Source organism: Neoarius graeffei, chromosome 3 (assembly GCF_027579695.1).
Source record: "Neoarius graeffei isolate fNeoGra1 chromosome 3, fNeoGra1.pri, whole genome shotgun sequence".
In the NCBI taxonomy this organism is placed as follows: Eukaryota; Metazoa; Chordata; class Actinopteri; order Siluriformes; family Ariidae; genus Neoarius; species Neoarius graeffei.
The window spans coordinates 100,188,350-100,208,243 of record NC_083571.1 but is presented as its reverse complement, the minus strand read 5'-3'; the positions used below and the strand labels follow the sequence as shown (position 1 = coordinate 100,208,243).

Here is a 19,894-nt window from a genome sequence, read left to right as displayed (position 1 = left end):
ACAGAGGCAATAAGAGGCTGGAAAAGTTAAAGGTACAAAAAAGGAACAGCTGGAGGACCAAATTGCAACTCATTAGGTCAATTGGCAATAGGCCATTAACATGACTGGGTATAAAAAAAGCATCTTGGAGTGGCAGCGGCTCTCAGAAGTAAAGATGGGAAGAGGATCACCAATCCCCCTAATTTCTGCACCGACAAATAGTGGAGCAATATCAGAAAGGAGTTTGACAGTGTAAAATTGCAAAGAGTTTGAACATATCATCATCTACAGTGCATAATATCATCAAAAGATTCAGAGAATCTGGAAGAATCTCTGTGCATAAGGGTCAAGGCTGGAAAACCATACTGGGTGCCCGTGATCTTCGGGCCCTTAGACGGCACTGCATCACCTACAGGCATGCTTCTGTATTGGAAATCACAAAATGGGCTCAGGAATATTTCCAGAGAACATTATCTGTGAACACAATTCACCGTGCCATCCGCCGTTGCCAGCTAAAACTCTATAGTACAAAGAAGAAGCTGTATCTAAACATGATCCAGAAGCGCAGATGTCTTCTCTGGGCCAAGGCTCATTTAAAATGGACTGTGGCAAAGTAGAAAACTGTTCTGTGGTCAGACGAATCAAAATTTGAAGTTCTTTATGGAAATCAGGGACGCCGCGTCATTCGGAGTAAAGAGGAGAAGGACAACCCAAGTTGTTATCAGCGCTCAGTTCAGAAGCCTGCATCTCTGATGGTATGGGGTTGCATTAGTGCGTGTGGCATGGGCAGCTTACACATCTGGAAAGGCACCATCAATGCTGAAAGGTATATCCAGGTTCTAGAGCAACATATGCTCCCATCCAGACGATGTCTCTTTCAGGGAAGACCTTGCATTTTCTAACATGACAATGCCAAACCACATACTGCATCAATTACAGCATCATGGCTGCGTAGAAGAAGGGTCTGGGTACTGAACTGGCCAGCCTGCAGTCCAGATCTTTCACCCATAGAAAACATTTGGCGCATCATAAAACGGAAGATACGACAAAAAAGACCCAAGACAGTTGAGCAACTAGAATCCCACATTAGACAAGAATGGGTTAACATTCCTATCCCTAAACTTGAGCAGCTTGTCTCCTCAGTCCCCAGACGTTTACAGACTGTTGTAAAGAGAAAAGGGGATGTCTCACAGTGGTAAACATGGCCTTGTCCCAACTTTTTTGAGATGTGTTGTTGTCATGAAATTTAAAATCACCTAATTTTTCTCTTTAAATGATACATTTTCTCAGTTTAAACATTTGATATGTCATCTATGTTCTATTCTGAATAAAATATGAAATTCTGAAACTTCCACATCATTGCATTTCATTTTTATTTACAGTTTGTACTTTGTCCCAACTTTTTTGGAATCGGGGTTGTATACCATCATGCATTGCGGTCGCACTGAAAGAAAAAAGAAAGCATGCTAGGGGTGAACGGACCGAGGAAGAAACACGTTATAAATGGCCATTCAAGTACAATAAAAAATAGTAAGAGAATTTAAAAAAAGCTAAAATAGAATAAGACAGATAAAATACAAGAATAAAAGTTAGTGTGCAGAGCGAGGAATTAATCAAAAGCCTCAAATTTGATTTAATAAAAGGCAGCGGCAAAGAAGAAAGAAAGTATTCAGCCTTGATTTCAAAGAACTGAAAGATGCAGCAGACACAAAGTACTTTGTATTTATTAATGTGGGAAATACGCTCAGTATAATATGGATTTACAGCAAAAATACATGCACGTATTTATTATTTTGAAAACCCACCAGCTGACTGATCTGGCACGTTTTAATTATGCGACAGTAATGACGTAAATAACAGCACGATGGAGTAGTGTCCGAAAGTGTTTTTGCATTTTATCAATGAGCTCACTATATAGTCCTCTATATAGTAATTCCTTAGAAAGTGAGTAGGGAGTAGTGAACGAGTGAGTGATTTCAGACACAGCATTGTTTTTGTTAAAATGATCCATTTTGGTATATTTTGTTTTTACTAAACATGGACCAATATTAAAATTATTTCAAATTTTTCCAATATTTTCTTCAAATCAGATTTATAGTACATGTCACGGGCGATTGCTCTAAGACAACGAGGGAGGCTCAGTCTCCTCTAAAAATGACGAACATCGTGTAGGATGAATTGCGCTAGGCTTATGTTATAGCCGACCTTATAACATTGCTATTTCAGATCCAGAACCATAGAAATATATGTGCTCAACCCAACTACAGTGCGAAATCATTCCCTTATAACTTTCCCCAGTTCGCCTAATGTGTGCGAGAGTTTTTCCCCCTCGTGACAGCGCGATGCAGCCCAGCCTCAGTGGATTGGGAGCTATGTGCTTGTCAATCTCAAAATGCAAGATGATTATTGGACAAATACTGCGAAAATGCCCGCCCACGGAGTCTCACGGACTCCCAGCCTCAATGGACTTCAACGGCATTTGGGAGCTATGCGCTTTTCAATCTCAAAATGCAAGACGGTTATTGGACAAATACTGCGAAAATGCCCGCCCACGGACTCCGAGCCTCACATGGGAGGGACATGGCAGTTTCCGCGAGGAGACTGGTGATTGGTGAAAGCGGCCGGATGTTTTCTTTGATTGACAGCTCGTTTCAACTATAGACAGGCAGCTGTACAGTGTTGCCAGATTGGGTGGTTTTAAGTGCTTTTTGGCGGGTTTTGAACATATTTTGGGCTGGATAACATCAGCAGCATCTGGCAACATCAGTTCAGTCCCATGCGGAATCGGAAGTGCTGTGGTGTATTGTAAGAGATCAGCTTACATTTCGATTTCATTCATTACATACGGTTTCTACCAGCTTTTTTAGTTTGTATATATTTTCATTGTAAATAAAGTGTAAATATAGTGTTGTCAAGTTTGCTATCTTAGTTCCAGAAATTTCGTTTATTTGAGTGACTGAACTTGAACTTGAGGGGGCTAGTCAGCTAGCAAGAAAGCTGCGCACGGATGCCAAGCATTGCTGATTTAATTTTGGCGAAGCCATTTGCCAGTCTTCCTTTTGAGGAAAAAATTAAAATTAAAGAGCAGGGTAGACCAATGCCTCAAATTGACTTGGTGAAAAAGGTAGGGAATAATACTCGTTCCTTTCAGCTCTCCTGGTACGAGAAAGTGAATTGGCTAACAGCAAGTGACCCACATCAACAACAGTAAATAGGCTACTTTAGTAATATGTCATGGATGGACCAAAAATATAGAATCTATTTAAAATGTTTATGCTGAGTATATTATATTGGAATATATGTTTTTCTGGATATTAATTAAACACCGCTACAATTTGGAAAACGTTTTTAAACAAAAACACAGCCGAGGTCAATTTTTAAACAACATGCCACAATTTTAAAATATAAAATATTAAAATATAACCCCCCCCCCAACACCACCATCATGTATATTGGACAGTAGGCTAATGGGCCAAAAGAACCTGTTATTTCACAGTTTGTGACCCTGCCAACAATCAGCCAGATCAGAGGCAAGAGTATGGGCAAAACTGATGTGTTTTTTCTTTTAAAATCTGGAAATATCGTAACCGACCAGCCTCCCCTGTTTGAAAGACTACCAGCCGCCACTGGTACACGTACGTGTTTAGTTTTTTTTTTTTTTTTTCCCACTGAGAATGACAAGTTGAAGCCACAGTTTTGAAATATGACTACTATTGAAAAACAGTTGATTTTTACTTCCTGTCACATGACCTCCATCTCCTGTTTGAAGTTTGCCATCAGGAAACTTCCCAAGCCTACTCAGGGATTTAGTGTCTATTAGCATGTACTGAGTTTTGAGCTGAAAATTTTTTTTTTTGTTTTACATAGTGTAGAAATAATAATAATAATAACATAAGGCACAATCAACAGAAAAGGACAAAAACCCAAGGTCACCAGGCCTGATTTGACATCTGTTAGCACTGTAACAGATACTGTATTGACTACTTTCATATTACCCATAATACTTTGTGCCTTGGGAGGTAATCAAAATATAAACAAAAACTAAAACACGTTGCATACTGACCGTAATCTTTCGAATTTAAATCTCCCTAAAACCTTCAAAGAAGTGTCAAGACTCATTCAACCAAAGCTTAAAGAAATCTGCAAAGCCTTTTCTGTGGACTTTGAGAAATCAATCAGTAAAAAAGCGCTTGTAAATATCGTATCGAACACTTTGAACATTTCTACTCCGGGTGACAGCGAGTCAGCAGCCTTCTTCATCGGTCAGCGCGGGTGTTCCAACAATTACTGACCTGCAGAAGATCGGCAGAAGAGAAAGGAAAGATCGACACTGATCATAGAAGAATCCACAGTGAAATCGTTTTTGCTGGGTGCTGGTTACGACGAGAAAGCCGTAAGAAAATACAAAACGCTTCGTGCATGAGAACACAAGCAAGGAATTCACTCAGCCAAGTCAATACTGTAAACACAGCAGAACTGTCACATTTATTTTTCAAGTTGAAGTTGATTTTGATTTCCTTCACTCTGATTTTCCTCGAGCTCGTATGCTACCAGATTACAACAATCTTTGGGCTGTTAGAAGAAGCTGTTAGGACGACAGGGTCAAATACTACATTAGATCTCCCTACAGAAACACTAAAAGGGGAAGGACGTGTACGCTTACTTACACTGCATCGTTTGTGCTTTGTTCTGGGAGTTGATCCTTCAATAAAGTTGTCCTTTTCAGTTCTTTGACTTTTCCTTGTTTTTCCAGTTTTTGCACTTTTTATGACTAAACACGGCGGCACGGTGGTGTAGTGGTTAGCGCTGTCGCCTCACAGCAAGAAGGTCCTGGGTTCGAGCCCCGGGGCCGGCGAGGGCCTTTCTGTGTGGAGTTTGCATGTTCTCCCCGTGTTCGCGTGGGTTTCCTCCGGGTGCTCCGGTTTCCCCCACAGTCCAAAGACATGCAGGTTAGGTTAACTGGTGACTCTAAATTGACCGTAGGTGTGAATGTGAGTGTGAATGGTTGTCTGTGTCTATGTGTCAGCCCTGTGATGACCTGGCGACTTGGCCAGGGTGTACCCCGCCTTTCGCCCGTAGTCAGCTGGGATAGGCTCCAGCTTGCCTGCGACCCTGTAGAAGGATAAAGCGGCTAGAGATAATGAGATGAGATGAGATGACTAAACACAAAGACAGATGGGTGTAGGCTTTGTGACTGGGATCATCAGACTTTGCTCCACCACTGAAGTGGGCAGAACACAGTCGCGTGTTGTCTGTTGGTGTAAAATTTGGACGATGAATTCTGTCTCACCACGATTTTCGATGCTTAGCTTCTTTAGGTATTCCATAAAACTTTAAATCAGGAAAAGTCGTTTTCCCCATGTGAATTTGAAGAAATGACTGAGTATTGCTGTGTTTCAGTCACGTGACTTTTCTTAGCAGTTTTACCGGAAGTGAAATAGCTGGTGGTCTAAACGGCTGCCGTAGTGCAAACAACTAGCGATAAGTTATCAGAGTAAGCTCGTAATCTAGAAGCCACTGCTCGCTTTAGATAGATTCAGAAGATTGCTATGTGAATGGAATCGACCCCTACAGTCTGGGAAAGAAGGATTTGTCATACGATCTCGAAAACTACCCTTCAGTCGAGTTCCCCGACATCTCGAACTACGGTATCTGGTGTTGCAGACGTCCTTCTACACCGCAAAACAGATGAAAGCGTGGAAGAGTATGGAGGCTTACAACTTTTTTGTATGTGGCTGGGTAAAGGACCTCGGTATCAAGTCGCTGCCGAATGAATCCTGGATTGTTTTTGGCCGTGTAAGTATTTTTAATTTTTTTTTAAGCTTTTCGTTCGCGTCTTTACAATGAAGCGCTGCAAGTTGAAGTGTAAACAAACAACAGTTGGCTTGATTCTCACTTGTGTTGGCTCTTATCTCTCAGGTAAATCATTCACAAAGATCATCAGAAACCCCTTTAAAGACCTGGATCTTAGTTAAACAAGACGGAGAAGTGATCACGGCGCATTGTAACTGTATGGCTGGGCAAGAATTTTGTCATGACCTTCATGCATATGGACTTTGTGAGAAGTAAACAAAGAAACAGCTGGGGACTTTAGCGCTTCGTGTCTAAAAAAAAGTACCGTAAAATAACGACACACAGCAAGAAAAGTACTTGGAAAATACTAAGGACAGAGCTGAGAGGGAAATACAAACCTTTCACCAAGTGATCACTGCAAACTCGAGCATGCTTCAACTCCGCTCCCTTCAATTTCAGTGAGAGGTTCAAAAGCCACCTTTCTCTGTGTCTTTTTGTGAAATCCTGTGTTCGTTCACCCTTTTTTATTAGTTCATGGGGAACCCTGAAGAAACTTTTATCAGTTTAATGGTTTGATCGAGTCAAACAACCTAAAACAACGCAAGCGTAAGGCATTTTTCATGCGAGCAATGCACCTTCTCCGTACAAACACTTTGTCAACTGAACTTTGGTAGACCACCAGCTAAAGTTTTGAATAACTAATGAGGCGGATGTAACATCACGTGAAACCCAGCAATATCTGACTTAGTAAACAAATACAGTGCCTAGTTACCCCCCAAGGCGTAAGGCATTATGGGTATGTGATAGTAGAGAATGGACAAGAACTGGATGAGCAATTTGACAGAAGTAGAACAGATATCAGCAACTACAGAGAGCGAATATTTCAAGTGATACTGTAGCATTCAAAAGTTGGACAGACAAAATAACAAGTTTGTGCAGATTAAAAAGGAAAAATTTGGCTTATTATTGGGGAATTATTTATCACACAGGCAATAACTTGCAAATGTCTTCACATACCCGATAGACTTTTTCTGTTATTTGTCATAAAGGAAAAAGTGAAGGAACTTGGTCTAAAATAAGTCTTTATTTTGTTCTAAGGGTATGAAAACTTTTGCACTCGACTGTATATTGGCTATTTTAAACGTTATAATCGACCAAACCATTTGCTGCTAGATAGTAAATCTTAGCAAAGTTAAAAACTTTCTGTTGCTTTATTGCTTTGTCTTCCACGCTAGTCTTATACCAGCCTGTGTTTACACACTGTGCTAGTGAAAGCTCAGATTTCCACACTGATATCCTGTGATAACGGTTACCTTGGCAGTGTCAGTGCTGTCAGCCACCATGTACATGAAGCTGAGGTTGACCAGGTCGGGGCCACTGCACACACAGATGACGCAGCCTTCCAGATCGGCCTCGCTCCTCCCCGCTGCCTCCAGAGATGCGGCGATCTTTGGGTCCTGAGCACCACAGAACACACACAAACAAACCTGGTTCAGCACGGTGCTATCAGTATTCTCTTGCCACAGACAGGGTACACTCTCACCACTGTGCTCTTAGTTTATTACACACCTCTCCGAAAATAAAAATGTGAAATGGACTTGTTATGACCACAATAAAACTCACCCCACTGGAGTTCTCTATTTTTATTGTGCCTGACCGTATTACTCTTCTCTAGCATCTATCTCTCTAATAACTTGCCATCAGTTATTACTAAGATTAAGTTTTAGGGCTGTTTTTAATTGAAGAAACACCAGGGGATTTTGATATAATGATTAATATTAGTGGTGTAGTGGTTAGCGCTGTCGCCTCACAGCAAGAAGGTCCGGGTTTGAGCCCCGGGGCCAGCGAGGGCCTTTCTGTGCGGAGTTTGCATGTTCTCCCTGTGTCCGCGTGGGTTTCCTCCGGGTGCTCCGGTTTCCCCCACAGTCCAAAGACATGCAGGTTAGGTTAACTGGTGACTCTAAATTGACCGTAGGTGTGAATGTGAGTGTGAATGGTTGTTATGTGTCAGCCCTGTGATGACCTGGCGACTTGTCCAGGGTGTACCCCGCCTTTCACCCGTAGTCAGCTGGGATAGGCTCCAGCTTGCCTGCGACCCTGTAGAACAGGATAAAGCAGCTAGAGATAATGAGATGAGATTAATATTAGAATGCCGGTAGTGCGTTTATAATTTTCTGACTGTGATCTGTGAGCGTGAACTGTATTTTTGCGAATAAATTAAGCTACTGTTAAAGCTACACAGTTAATCATAAATACTGTATACTGTAGATTAATAATTACTTTTTTTATTTGTACTGCTACTGACTGCGTGAATGAGCATGCCAGAAAGTAAGTGAATAAATAAGTAAGCAAGAAAATAAACAACTAAATAAATGAGTAAGTGAGTTATTAATTTGTTGTTTGGAGTGTTTGTTTATGCTTTTTTGGTTTAGACACCAACTATATTAAAAATTAGCTTCTATTATACAACCCCAAATCAAAAAAAAAAAGTCGGGATGGTATGGAAAATGCAAATTAAAAAAAAGAAAGTCATGATTTCTAAATATACCTTGACTTGTATTTCACTGCAGACAGAAAAAACGAAAAATATTTCATGCTTTGTCTGGTCAACTTGATTTCAGTTTCAGGCTTTAAGGAGCAAAGATAGGCCGAGGTTTGTCAACAAATGCATGATAAAATTATCAAAATGTTTTTAAACAATGCTCCTTGAGGAAAGATAGGAAGGGACTTGGGTATTTCACCCTCTGTGGTGCATAATATCATTAAATGATTCAAGGAATCTGGAGGAATTCTGGTGTGTAAAGGGCAAGGGCTCAAGCCTAAGCTGAACACTTGTGATCTCTGTTCCCTCAGATGGTACTGCATCAAGAACCGTCATTCGTCTACAGCTGATATAACCACATGGGCTCAGGATTACTTTGGCAAACCTTTGTCAAGCTCTACAATACAGAGTTACATCTGCAAATGCCAGTTAAAATTTTACTGTGCAAAAAGGAAGCCTTATGTTAACTGTGTCCAGAAGTGCCATCGACTTCTCTGGGCTTGGAGGCATCTTGGGATGGACCATCACACAGTGGAAACATGTATTGTGGTCAGATGAATCAGTATTCCAGGTCTTTTTTTTTTGTAGGAAATGCACGACGTGTGCTTCAGACCAAAGACCTTTTTGTCTTTGGTCTGAAGCGCACGTCGTGCATTTCCTACAAAAAAAAAAAAGACCTGGAATACCAGCGGCAAGTCCAAAAGCCAGGGTCTGTCTTGGTATGGGGTTGTGTCAATGCCCTTGGCAAAGGTAACTTGCACTTCTGTGATGGAGCACTAATGCAGAAAAGTACTTTGAGATTTTAGAGCAACATATGTTGCCTTCAAGACGACATCTTTTCCAAGGATATTTCACCAAGACAATTCAAAACCACATTCTGCACACATTACAAAGGCATGGCTGTGGAAGAAGAGGGTGCCTGTCCCCTCTGTCCCCAACTGAGAACGTGTGGTGAATTTTGAAATGAAAAAATGCGACAACGACGACCCCGTACTGTTGCACACCTTCAGACCTGTTTGCAGGAAGAATGGGACACCTGAAACACTTCATCACTTAGTGTCTTCAGTCCCTGAACATCTTTTAAGTGTTGTGAGAAGGAATAGAAACATTATAAAGTAGTTATAATGCTTTACTGTACTAACTTTTTTTTTTAAATGTGGTGCAAGAATAAATATCGAAATGTGTTGATTTTGCAAAAACAATACAATTCATGATGTAAAACATTAATGTGCAATACAGGTCAAATATTATTTACAAATCATTGCTTTCAGTTTTTATTTCAGTTTCGACATACCGTCCTAATTTTTTTTTCTGATTTGGGTCGTATATACTTATAATAGGGTGCATCAGTTGCCCTCACTTTCATAAAATCTGATGCATTTTTGTTTGGGTGTTCCTTTTCACCAATAAAGACATCCTGTAAAATTTTTTGACCATATTCAAAAGTCTAATGGTGGTACCATGAGGTTCATTTTTTTGCCAAAAAAACGCTTATTTTATGTTTTCGCGTAAAGTTTGAATCACAATGTTGGACTCCATTTATTGATTCCTTGTGACCCAGAGATCATGTTAAGAACCTTTGCAAAGGATTGAGAAGCATTAATGTGATTCATAATACATTTGTATTGTTTAAAAGTAGTTGAACAATGATTCAATGAACAGCTAAAACTCAAACTGTGCTTGATAATATATTTAGAATATGTACTAAAAATGTGTATGTAAGATATTTGGTATACTCTATAAGGTGCGATAATGTTTCATGAAAAGTGATTGAAATTTTGTCATAAGTCATAAAATAGCAGCTTTTTCCATAACTTTGAGCTCCTGTTGCCACCATTATACTTTTGAAGAGTGTGTTTTCTTACCAAAAGGAACATAAAAACAAAAGTGCATCATGATCGGAGGAACTTTTCATTTTTAGGGGGCAACTGATGCACCCTAACTTATAACCTTATACAGTAGTACAAAGTTTTCTGTTCGTTCAAATAAAAAAAGATGCAGTATAACTTGATTATTAACCATTTAATTATTAACCAATTTTAACCGTTATCACAGAGCCCTAGTTCTGATTATTATTCACAAAACCCTAATGTGAGGAAAGCTGTATGTCGTATTAGTTGAACATTAGCACATACTTCAAAATGACATTTTAATAGCACATAAAACCAAGCGTTGAGTCAGTGTACTGACTGAGTCAACAGATCAAATCTGCTGTGACGCTTGTTTGTCGAACGAATAGTGTCATGTAACCTGAGCCATTGTGTTCCCACAGTGTTTTGGACGAAAATAATGATAACTTATTTGTGTCAAATTCATTTAATGACATGTTCAAAAACTCAGAGGACAAAACAAAGAGACGATGGCTGAGCGCCTAGGACTGTGCGTCAAAAGCTCGAGTGCTCAACTCCGCTAATTCTGTAATGCTTGTTAATGAATTAGCAAAACAATACAGCTTCATAAATGTATAATCTACTTAAGACTACAATAGAGACGTGCTGCACAGTGAAGTCATGTCTAATGACAGACAATGGCTCCTGATCTGCCTTTGTTCTTGTCTTTTATGAGCTGCTGCAGCCAGACCCACAACATGTGTCAGCAAACGATGGAGAGATGATAGTAAAACAGAATACAAACTTCCTTCTTTGAAAGCATGACATATGCCATGTCCTGGTCTATATTTGTAAGTCAACACACACCCACGTGCGTGTACACACATTTGCACTGACACACAAACATTGTTTAATGGTTTCTAGGGTACATACGTATGCATCTGATTTTACTTCTCTTTGCAGAGCGGGACTTTCCATTAATCAAGTCCTTTGAAAAAAAGGTTGAACGCTACACAGAAGCAGGAAGAGCCAATGCCTGGGATAGGTCAATATTTACAGCTCAGTAAAGATCATAGGATCATTGGTGGGTGATAAAATTAGCTAGGAGTGCCAAAACAAATAAAACTGGACCCAAATCCCTTTATTCTGAACAGGATCCTGTTTACTGTCTGAATTTTTTTTTTTTCACATTTCTTGAAAAAAAAAAAGGATTAAAAGCTATACACATAATTCTGGTTGATGGCAGCGTTGTAGTTGAATCACTAAACCTCAAGTCTGAGTCCAGTCTCGAGTCTCCAGTGTTCAAGTCCGAGTCATTAAAGAAAATTTTGAGTCGGGTCTGAGAACAAGACTCCAACTGCACCATTTGACCATTTGGCTGTTTTAGTGCCAGGCGGCACGGTGGTGTAGTGGTTAGCGCTGTCGCCTCACAGCAAGAAGGTCTGGGTTCGAGCCCCGTGGCCGGCAAGGGCCTTTCTCTGTGGAGTTTGCATGTTCTCCCCGTGTCCATGTGGGTTTCCTCCAGGTGCTCCGGTTTCCCCCACAGTCCAAAGACATGCAGGTTAGGTTAACTGGTGACTCTAAATTGACCGTAGGTGTGAATGTGAGTGTGAATGGTTGTCTGTGTCTATGTGTCAGCCCTGTGATGACCTGGCGACTTGTCCAGGGTGTACCCCGCCTTTCGCCCGTAGTCAGCTGGGATAGGCTCCAGCTTGCCTGCGACCCTGTAGAACAGGATAAGCGGCTACAGATAATGGATGGATGGATGGATGGATGTTTTAGCGCCATTAACATTAGTTAGTTCCTGAACATGATGTATGAACAGGTGAATGTGCATTCTCTTTGTCAGGGAATGTGAAGTATTCTGTCAGAGATGGTTGGGAGATGGATGTAAGTGCAGAAGGTGTGTTTATTAATACAAGTGAAGACAGGTAAACAATCCAGAACAGCAGGCAAAATTGTAAAACGGTGAAACAAGCAATAGGTCGAGCGAGGCACAAACAGGCTATCGTAGACTCGGCAGAATCAAAGATGAGAAACAGGAAATCAGGGATCAGGAAACCAAACAAGGAAATTAGGCTTGGTAATGTGTCACCAACGTGACTTAATACTTTGCAAAGTAAGTGTGTTTTCACAGTTTTTATATCGGCGCATTGAATGTGCCTTAATCCTGTGCAGGTGCGAGTCATTTACAGTGCACATGCGAGAGCCCGCTTGGCACACGTGCGCTGTCCGGAGTGCACCCGAGAGTCTATCTGACTCAGTGTGACACTCTTGCACAAAATTAGTACAAAAATTAATGTAGATATAAATATCTTATGCCGAATTATTATGGCATGTTACAAAAAATAAAGAAAAAATCCAATTCCTCGTCTCCAATTTACAAGTCCGAATGCAGTTAATGTACGAGTCTGAGTCCAAGTCCAAGTCATCAGTGCTCAAGTCCAAGTCGAGTCACGAGTCCTGGACTCGAGTACTACAAACCTGGTTGATGGCTAGGACATAATCAAGCTGCATCTCTGCTCTGCAGTGGCAATATTGATGCCTTAAAGTATTAATGCTTTCTATAAAAGCAACAAGTGAAGCTCTTTCAGCTCCCTTCAGGGTTCTCATCAGTTTAAAAAGACAACTCCTAAACCTGTTGCAGAAACATTTCATCATCTATAGCTTCTAAAGCAATTGTTCTACGGCTGAGATGAGCTCGTGGGGGCAGGTCCGTAATGAAACGACTTCTTTTAAGACTCACCTTTGGCACTGCTCCTGGGCGGACACTGTTTATGAGGGAACATTCGAGGACTTGGCCCTCCTGCAAAAAGAAAAAAAAAAGAGAAGATGAATGACGAGAAGGCACATTTCAACATAGAACGAGGGAGAAACTGGATTTGTGAGGAACTGCATCCTGTTATACATTAACATCGATTACAGCACAGACTGTAACAGTCTTCCTGCCAGCTGTGCAGTAACAGTTCATATATTGTGCTCTTAGCATTACAGTATGGTATTTCTGAACAATATGTGCAGTTAAGGAGACCCAAGTGACATATGGTTCATATCCTTTAATAATAGTCAGAAAGACAGAAGGCATGAAAAGAAATGCGAAGTTAAAAAATTACAATATTGTGCAAAAGTCTTAGGCCTTTTTTTTTTTTTAGTTCAAACTTTGTTATAGATTTTTATTTTATGACTTCTACATTATGGAACCAGTACAAAAACACTTTAGATCTCCAAATATTAGTTTTCCAGCACAACATTAAATGGGGGAAAAAATGTTTGTATGTCAGTAATGAAAGCAGCATATTACATCACATACCACTTTTCAGACAAAAACATAATGAAGGCTGCTGGATTTTGCTGCAAAAATAAGAAGGAAGTGCGACAAAGTGTCCAGAAGAGCTGTAACTGGTTCTGTAAGATACCCAGTAAAACCTGCAGCTCATTTCCTTATAAAACTGCACTCACTGTACCTGAGATTGCTATTTTTTTTTAAGCAAAGGGTCGTCTCACACCAGATATTGCCTTTTTACATGCATTACTGCTTACTGATCTTTATGGTATTTTTTAAATGTAGAAACATTTAATTTCATTATTTTTGAAGGCATCTTTGCTCTACAGCATTTCATTGCATGTGCCTAAAGCTTCTGCACAGTACTGTGTATAAAAAAAGAAAATGAGTATTCTTACAAATAGGGGAAAAAAACCCACGTGTGCTTTGTAGGGTTAATATAGTTAACAAAAACTAGCAGTGAAAAAACTATTTAGTTCAGTGAAATAAAAATAAAAACTACAGTTAAAAAAAGAACACTAAAATAAAACGAATGAAAATTTCAAAACTATGTATAATCACTCGGGTACCTTGCCATCACCTTTCCATGTGAGAAAGAATCCAAATTCGTCAACTTTGAAAAGGCAGCTGGATTCAAAGACAAAAGGATCCTGTGGAACAGAAGAGTTGTTTTAATACCCGATGGTCCATTCAGGCACATCTTGTTTTCTATGATATATACCATGGGCGATTGCTCTAAGACAGCGAGGGAGGCTCAGCCTCCTCTAAAAATGACGACATCGTGTAGGATGAATTGCACTAGGCTTATGTTATAGCCAACCTTATAACATTGCTATTTCAGATCCAGAATCATAGAAATATATGTGCTCAACCCAACTACAGTGCAAAATCATTCCGTTATAACTTTCCCCTGTTGGCCTAATGTGCGCGTGAGTTTTTCCCCCTCGTGACAGCGCGATGCAGCCCAGCCTCAGTGGACTTCAATGGCATTTGGGAGCTATGCGCTTTTCAATATCAAAATGCAAGACGATTATTGGACAAATACTGCGAAAACGCCCGCCCACCGGACTCCCAGCCTCACAGTGGGAGGGACATGGCAAAGCTTTCCGCGAGGAGACTGGTGATTGGTGAAAGCGGCCGGATATTTTCTTTGATTGACAGCTCATTTCAAATATAGACAGGCAGCGGTGAATCTCAGTTCAGTCCCATGTGGATTCGCAAGTGCTGTGGTGTATTGTAAGAGATCAGCTTACATTTTGATTTCATTCATTACATACGGTTTCTACCAGCTTTTTTAGTTTGTATATATTTTCATTGTAAATAAAGTGTAAATATAGTGTTGTCAAGTTTGCTATCTTAGTTCCAGAAATTTCGTTTATTTGAGTGACTGAACTTGAACTTGAGGGGGCTAGTCAGCTAGCAAGAAAGCTGCGCATGGATGCCAAGCATTGCTGATTTAATTTTGGCGAAGCCATTTGCCAGTCTTCCTTTCGAGGAAAAAATTAAAATTAAAGAGCAGGGTAGACCAACGCCTCAAATTGACTTGGTGAAAAAGGTAGGGAATAATACTCGTTCCTTTCAGCTCTCCTGGTACGAGAAAGTGAATTGGCTAACAGCAAGTGACCCACATCAACAACATTAAATAGGCTACTTTAGTAATATGTCATGGATGGACCAAAAATATAGAATCTATTTAAAATGTTTATGCTGAGTATATTATATTGGAATATATATTTTTCTGGATATGAATTAAACACAGCTACAATTTGGAAAACATTTTTAAACAAAAACACAGCCGAGAACATTTCACACTACAGACCTGGATTAAAAGTGAAGGGTTATCAAAATTGTCAATAAAACATTTCTCAGTCAAAATAAGTAAAATATAGGGAAAGTGTCATTGAATGAAATGTGTGGCACCCAGCTCTATGTTTGGCTCCCCAAGGTCAGTGCTTGTGCCTATTCCAGAACACTCTGCTGTTACTGCTGAGGTTCCTGACAAAGAGCTGCTTTCAATAATGATCAATTTTTAAACAACATGCCACAATTTTAAAATATAAAATGTTAAAATATACCCCCCCCCCCAACACCACCATCATGTATATTGGACAGTAGGCTAATGGGCCAAAAGAACCTGTTATTTCACAGTTTGTGACCCTGCCAACAATCAGCCAGATCAGAGGCAAGAGTATGGGCAAAATTGATGTGTTTTTTCTTTTTTCTTTTAAAATCTGGAAATATTGTAACTGACCAGCCTCTCCTGTTTGAAAGACTACCAGCCGCCACTGATATATACACGCCAGTACTGAAGTGTGGCACAGGTTTTTGAGGTAAACTTTGACCAGCTCAATTCTTTATCTTCACACTTTATGTCTCCCAACACACTTAATAAGTTCATCAAATTTATAGCTTGTGGTAAACAGAAGTAAAAACAAACACATACAGGTTGAAATGTTATGCCCAGGTCAGACGGCAGAAAGACGCATGCTGCGATCTGCAGTCGGTCGGGTGGCGACCGATTGCAGGTGGACGCAGTAAGCTGTTATGACAGGACGCAACCAGTTGGAAGCAGACGCAGCTAGACACAGGTTGACGCAAAGCACAGAAAGCCTTTAAAATATATAAGGCCATAAGACTGCTCGCAGGTTGTTGTAAACTATTTGTAGGTGCAGTCTGCGTATACCTGCGATGCATCACAGCCATTTCTAAAGACTTGTCTTCCCCTGCGTCAGCCTGCGTCTAGCTGCCACTACCTGCTTCAACCTGCGATTGGTCGCTCAAGTGTTGCATGACCGCCTGCCTCTACATGCATCAACCTGCTACTTGCACCGACTGGAAGCGAATCGCAGCTGAAATGCGAACAGATCATGATCCACTTGCATCAACCTGCCTCTACTAAAGACCCTCTGCAACACTCTGCCATTATCTGCGTCGTCGTGTGTCTCCTTGCAAGTTAGTTATCGCAGGTAGACGCAAGTAGTTGAAAACTAGTTGCAGCCTGCCGTCTGACCTGGGCATTAAAGGCACTTGGATGCAAATCAATGTTGTAATATCTATGTAATGTGATCCCATTTCTTTTTATTGACCCTGGGGTGCTGAAGAACATCAAGCTGTTATAGATTTTATTTAGTTACTGTATCCTTAATTGACTGGTCTTTTGAATATATGGATTTTTAAAAATCTAAATCTTGTCAGCAACTATGCAGTATTCTGTCAGAGATGGTTGGGAGACGGATGTATGTGCAGAAGAGTTTTATTAAGAAAATAACAGGTAAACAATCCAAATTGGTGAGAAGAAGAAGAAGCCTTTATTTTTGTCACATGTACACTCAAGCACAGCGAAATTCCTCCTCTGCATTTAACCCATCTGAAGCAGTGAAAACATGCACAAGTGAGCAAAACACACATACCCAGGGCAGGGGGCAGCTATACTACAGTGCCCAGGATGAAAGTGGGTTAGGTGCCTTGCTTAAAGGAGAACTGAAGTCATTTTTAAACTTGCTTTATTTCTTAATTAATGTGTTATTCAATTATGTTTTCAGTTTTAGTAACCTTATATCATGACTCGTATCAGCAACTAATTGCAATTAAATATTATATTTATCGGCCTATTCAATTTTTAGCCATGTTGAATTTAGTTCGTTTGGTCCATGGCAGGCGTCACTTATCCGCGTGATCTTCACGAGACTTGTGCGAGACTTCGAAACATGAAGTTTAGCCAGGTGTCAGTGCCGCCATTTTGAAAACTGTTTTCCAAACAAAATATTGCACAAAAATGAGTTTAAATGATGCTTACTGCTTACTTTTTTCAAACTTTCCTGATTGCTATCAAAACAAACAAAACTTCCGGCTTGATTACATCAGCATTCGAAAGAGGGCGTGTGCGTCTTTTGACAACGTTGGCAGATGTCGGTCACTTTGATTTCCGCTGTACGTTTTACTCCTGTCCCACGATGTCTCGCACAAGTCTCAACGAATCTCATTTACGGCCGTTGCTTTGACATATGGACTGATATATTACAGAGCATATTTCAAACACTCATAACTTGCTATAGCAGTGACACAATAGCGATCAGAAATGCATTACTGGGGGCGTCGTGGCTCAGGTGGATAAGGCGCCATACCATAAATACGGGAACCCGGGTTCGATTCTAACCCGAGGTCATTTCCCAATCCCTCCCCGTCTCTCTCTCCCGCTCATTTCCTGTCTCTACACTGTCCTATCCAATAAAGGTGAAAAAAGCCCCCAAAAAAGAAATGCATTCCTATATTTAATAAAATGAGATAAATAGAATTTTGATAAAAATTTTGCCTTCCATTCTCCTTCAAAGGCACTTCAGCCATTCCTGCTGGTACAGGGAATCAAACTGGTGAGCTTTTAGTCCCAAAGCTGCTTCTCTAACATTCAGGCCACAGCTTCCTCCAGAGCATAAATCAAGAAATGGTGAAACAGGCAATAGGTCGAGCGAAGCACAAACACACTATCAAAGGCTATGCAGGAAACTAACACAAAAAACCAGAAATCAAGGATCGGGAAACCAAGTGCAGCAAACAGGAAGTAAGGCTCGGTAACATGTCCACAACGTAATGCAATACTTCATGATCTGCAAGTGTTTTTCCAGGTCCTTATATAGGTGTGCTGATTGCTCCTTAATCTTGTGCAGGTGTGAGTCGTTTATGGTGCGCGCGCAGGAGTCTGCTTGGTGCGTGCGCTGTCCGGAGCGCGCCCAAGAGGCTATCTGATGCATGCGCCACGGCGCACAAGTGTGACAAATCTCAAAGAAATAAACAAATGAATGTGAACGGCTATATCCGAAATCACTCACTCGTTCACTACTCCCTACTCACTATCTATGGAATTCTATATACAGGACTATATAGTGAGCTCATTGGGAAAATGAAAAAACACTTTCGGACACTACTCCGTCGTGCTGTTATTTACATCATTACTGTCGCACAATTAAAACGTGCCAGATCAGTTGACTGGTGGGTTTTCAAAATAATAAATACGCGCATGTATTTTTGCTATAAATCCATATTATACTGAGCGTATTTCCCACATTAATAAATACAAAGTACTTTGTGTCTGCTGCATCTTTCAGTTCTTTTAAATCAAGGCTGAATACTTTCTTTCTTCTTTGCCGCTGCGTTTTATTAAATCAAGTTTGAGGCTTTTGATTAATTCCTCACTCTGCACTGTAACTTTTATTCTTGTATTTTATGTCTTATTCTATTTTTAGCTTTTTTTCTATTCTCTTACTATTTTAATTGTACTTGAATGTCTGTTTATAATGTGCTTCTTCCTCCGTCCGTTCAGCCTGACACACTTTTTTTCTTTCAGTGCGACCGCAATGCATGATGGTACATATTGCTTGGTTAGTGACCATCGGTTGTACACTACTTTTCATGATGCATTGTGGGATACTATGTGTCCACTATATAGGGTGTAATAATTCTCACTATACATTCGGACAGCACTACAAAATGGTGAACTCACTATATAGTCCACTTTTTAGTGAGTAGTGAGTGATTTCAGACACAAAGAATGACTTTTTTTGAGTGTTTGTTTTTCCCCCCCTCAACCATGGCATACAAAAACGGATAAATTTAACTAGTAATAACTGTATTAAAAACATGTTACTTAATGAACAAATAAACATAAAAAGAGAAACTTCTCATTGTTGATATGGTGTTTTTGGTTTTTTTTGTAAGGAGATGTTAGTTACATTCATGGAAGGAGATTCCTCTTCCATAAACAGGGAAAACAGTTCCTTTAAGTTTCTCATCTCATCTCATTATCTGTAGCTGCTTTATCCTGTCCTACAGGGTCGCAGGCAAGCTGGAGCCTATCCCAGCTGACTACGGGCGAAAGGCGGGGTACACCCTGGACAAGTCGCCAGGTCATCACAGGGCTGACACATAGACACACAACCATTCACACTCACATTCACACCTACGGTCAATTTAGAGTCACCAGTTAACCTAACCTGCATGTCTTTGGACTGTGGGAGAAACCGGAGCACCCGGAGGAAACCCACACGGACACGGGGAGAACATGCAAACTCCGCACAGAAAGGCCCTCGCTGGCCATGGGGCTCGAACCCGGACCTTCTTGCTGTGAGGCGACAGCGCTAACCACTACACCACCGTGCCGCCCCCTCCTTTAAGTTTTACCTTCCAAAAATGTGTTTCTTTCTCATTTTTTTCCCTGAAGTAATTAAGACAAAGAAATGTGCTTTGTTACTGAGAAACAGGAAATATTCCTCTACCCTTAAATTCCTTTAAATGATAACAGAAAAGAGCTTATTTCAGTTGCATTCACAAAATTAAATCCAACTATAAACCGATAAAGTATGATGTGTTGCTCATTGAGAAAAATAATTGTCAATTTGAAATTGCTCTGTTATAAAGAAAATCATGTTGGGACTTGTTATAAGAACATGCTGGGTTTTTTTTTATTCCTTATTT

General features: G+C 40.3%; 1 protein-coding gene across 4 annotated transcripts in view; it reads right to left on the bottom strand.

The window, feature by feature from the left end:
* The window catches only part of LOC132883771 (1-phosphatidylinositol 4,5-bisphosphate phosphodiesterase beta-4-like), a 258,886-nt gene that overhangs the window by 137,825 nt on the left and 101,167 nt on the right, over nt 1–19,894 (bottom strand). For all 4 annotated transcript variants that reach the window (XM_060917766.1, XM_060917768.1, XM_060917767.1 and 1 more), the window contains 3 exons: nt 13,996–14,076; nt 12,890–12,949; nt 7,086–7,229 (listed from right to left, as the gene is read on the bottom strand). In XM_060917766.1, the coding sequence (XP_060773749.1) occupies nt 7,086–7,229; nt 12,890–12,949; nt 13,996–14,076 (285 nt within the window). The remainder of the gene's footprint in view (nt 1–7,085; nt 7,230–12,889; nt 12,950–13,995; nt 14,077–19,894) is intronic.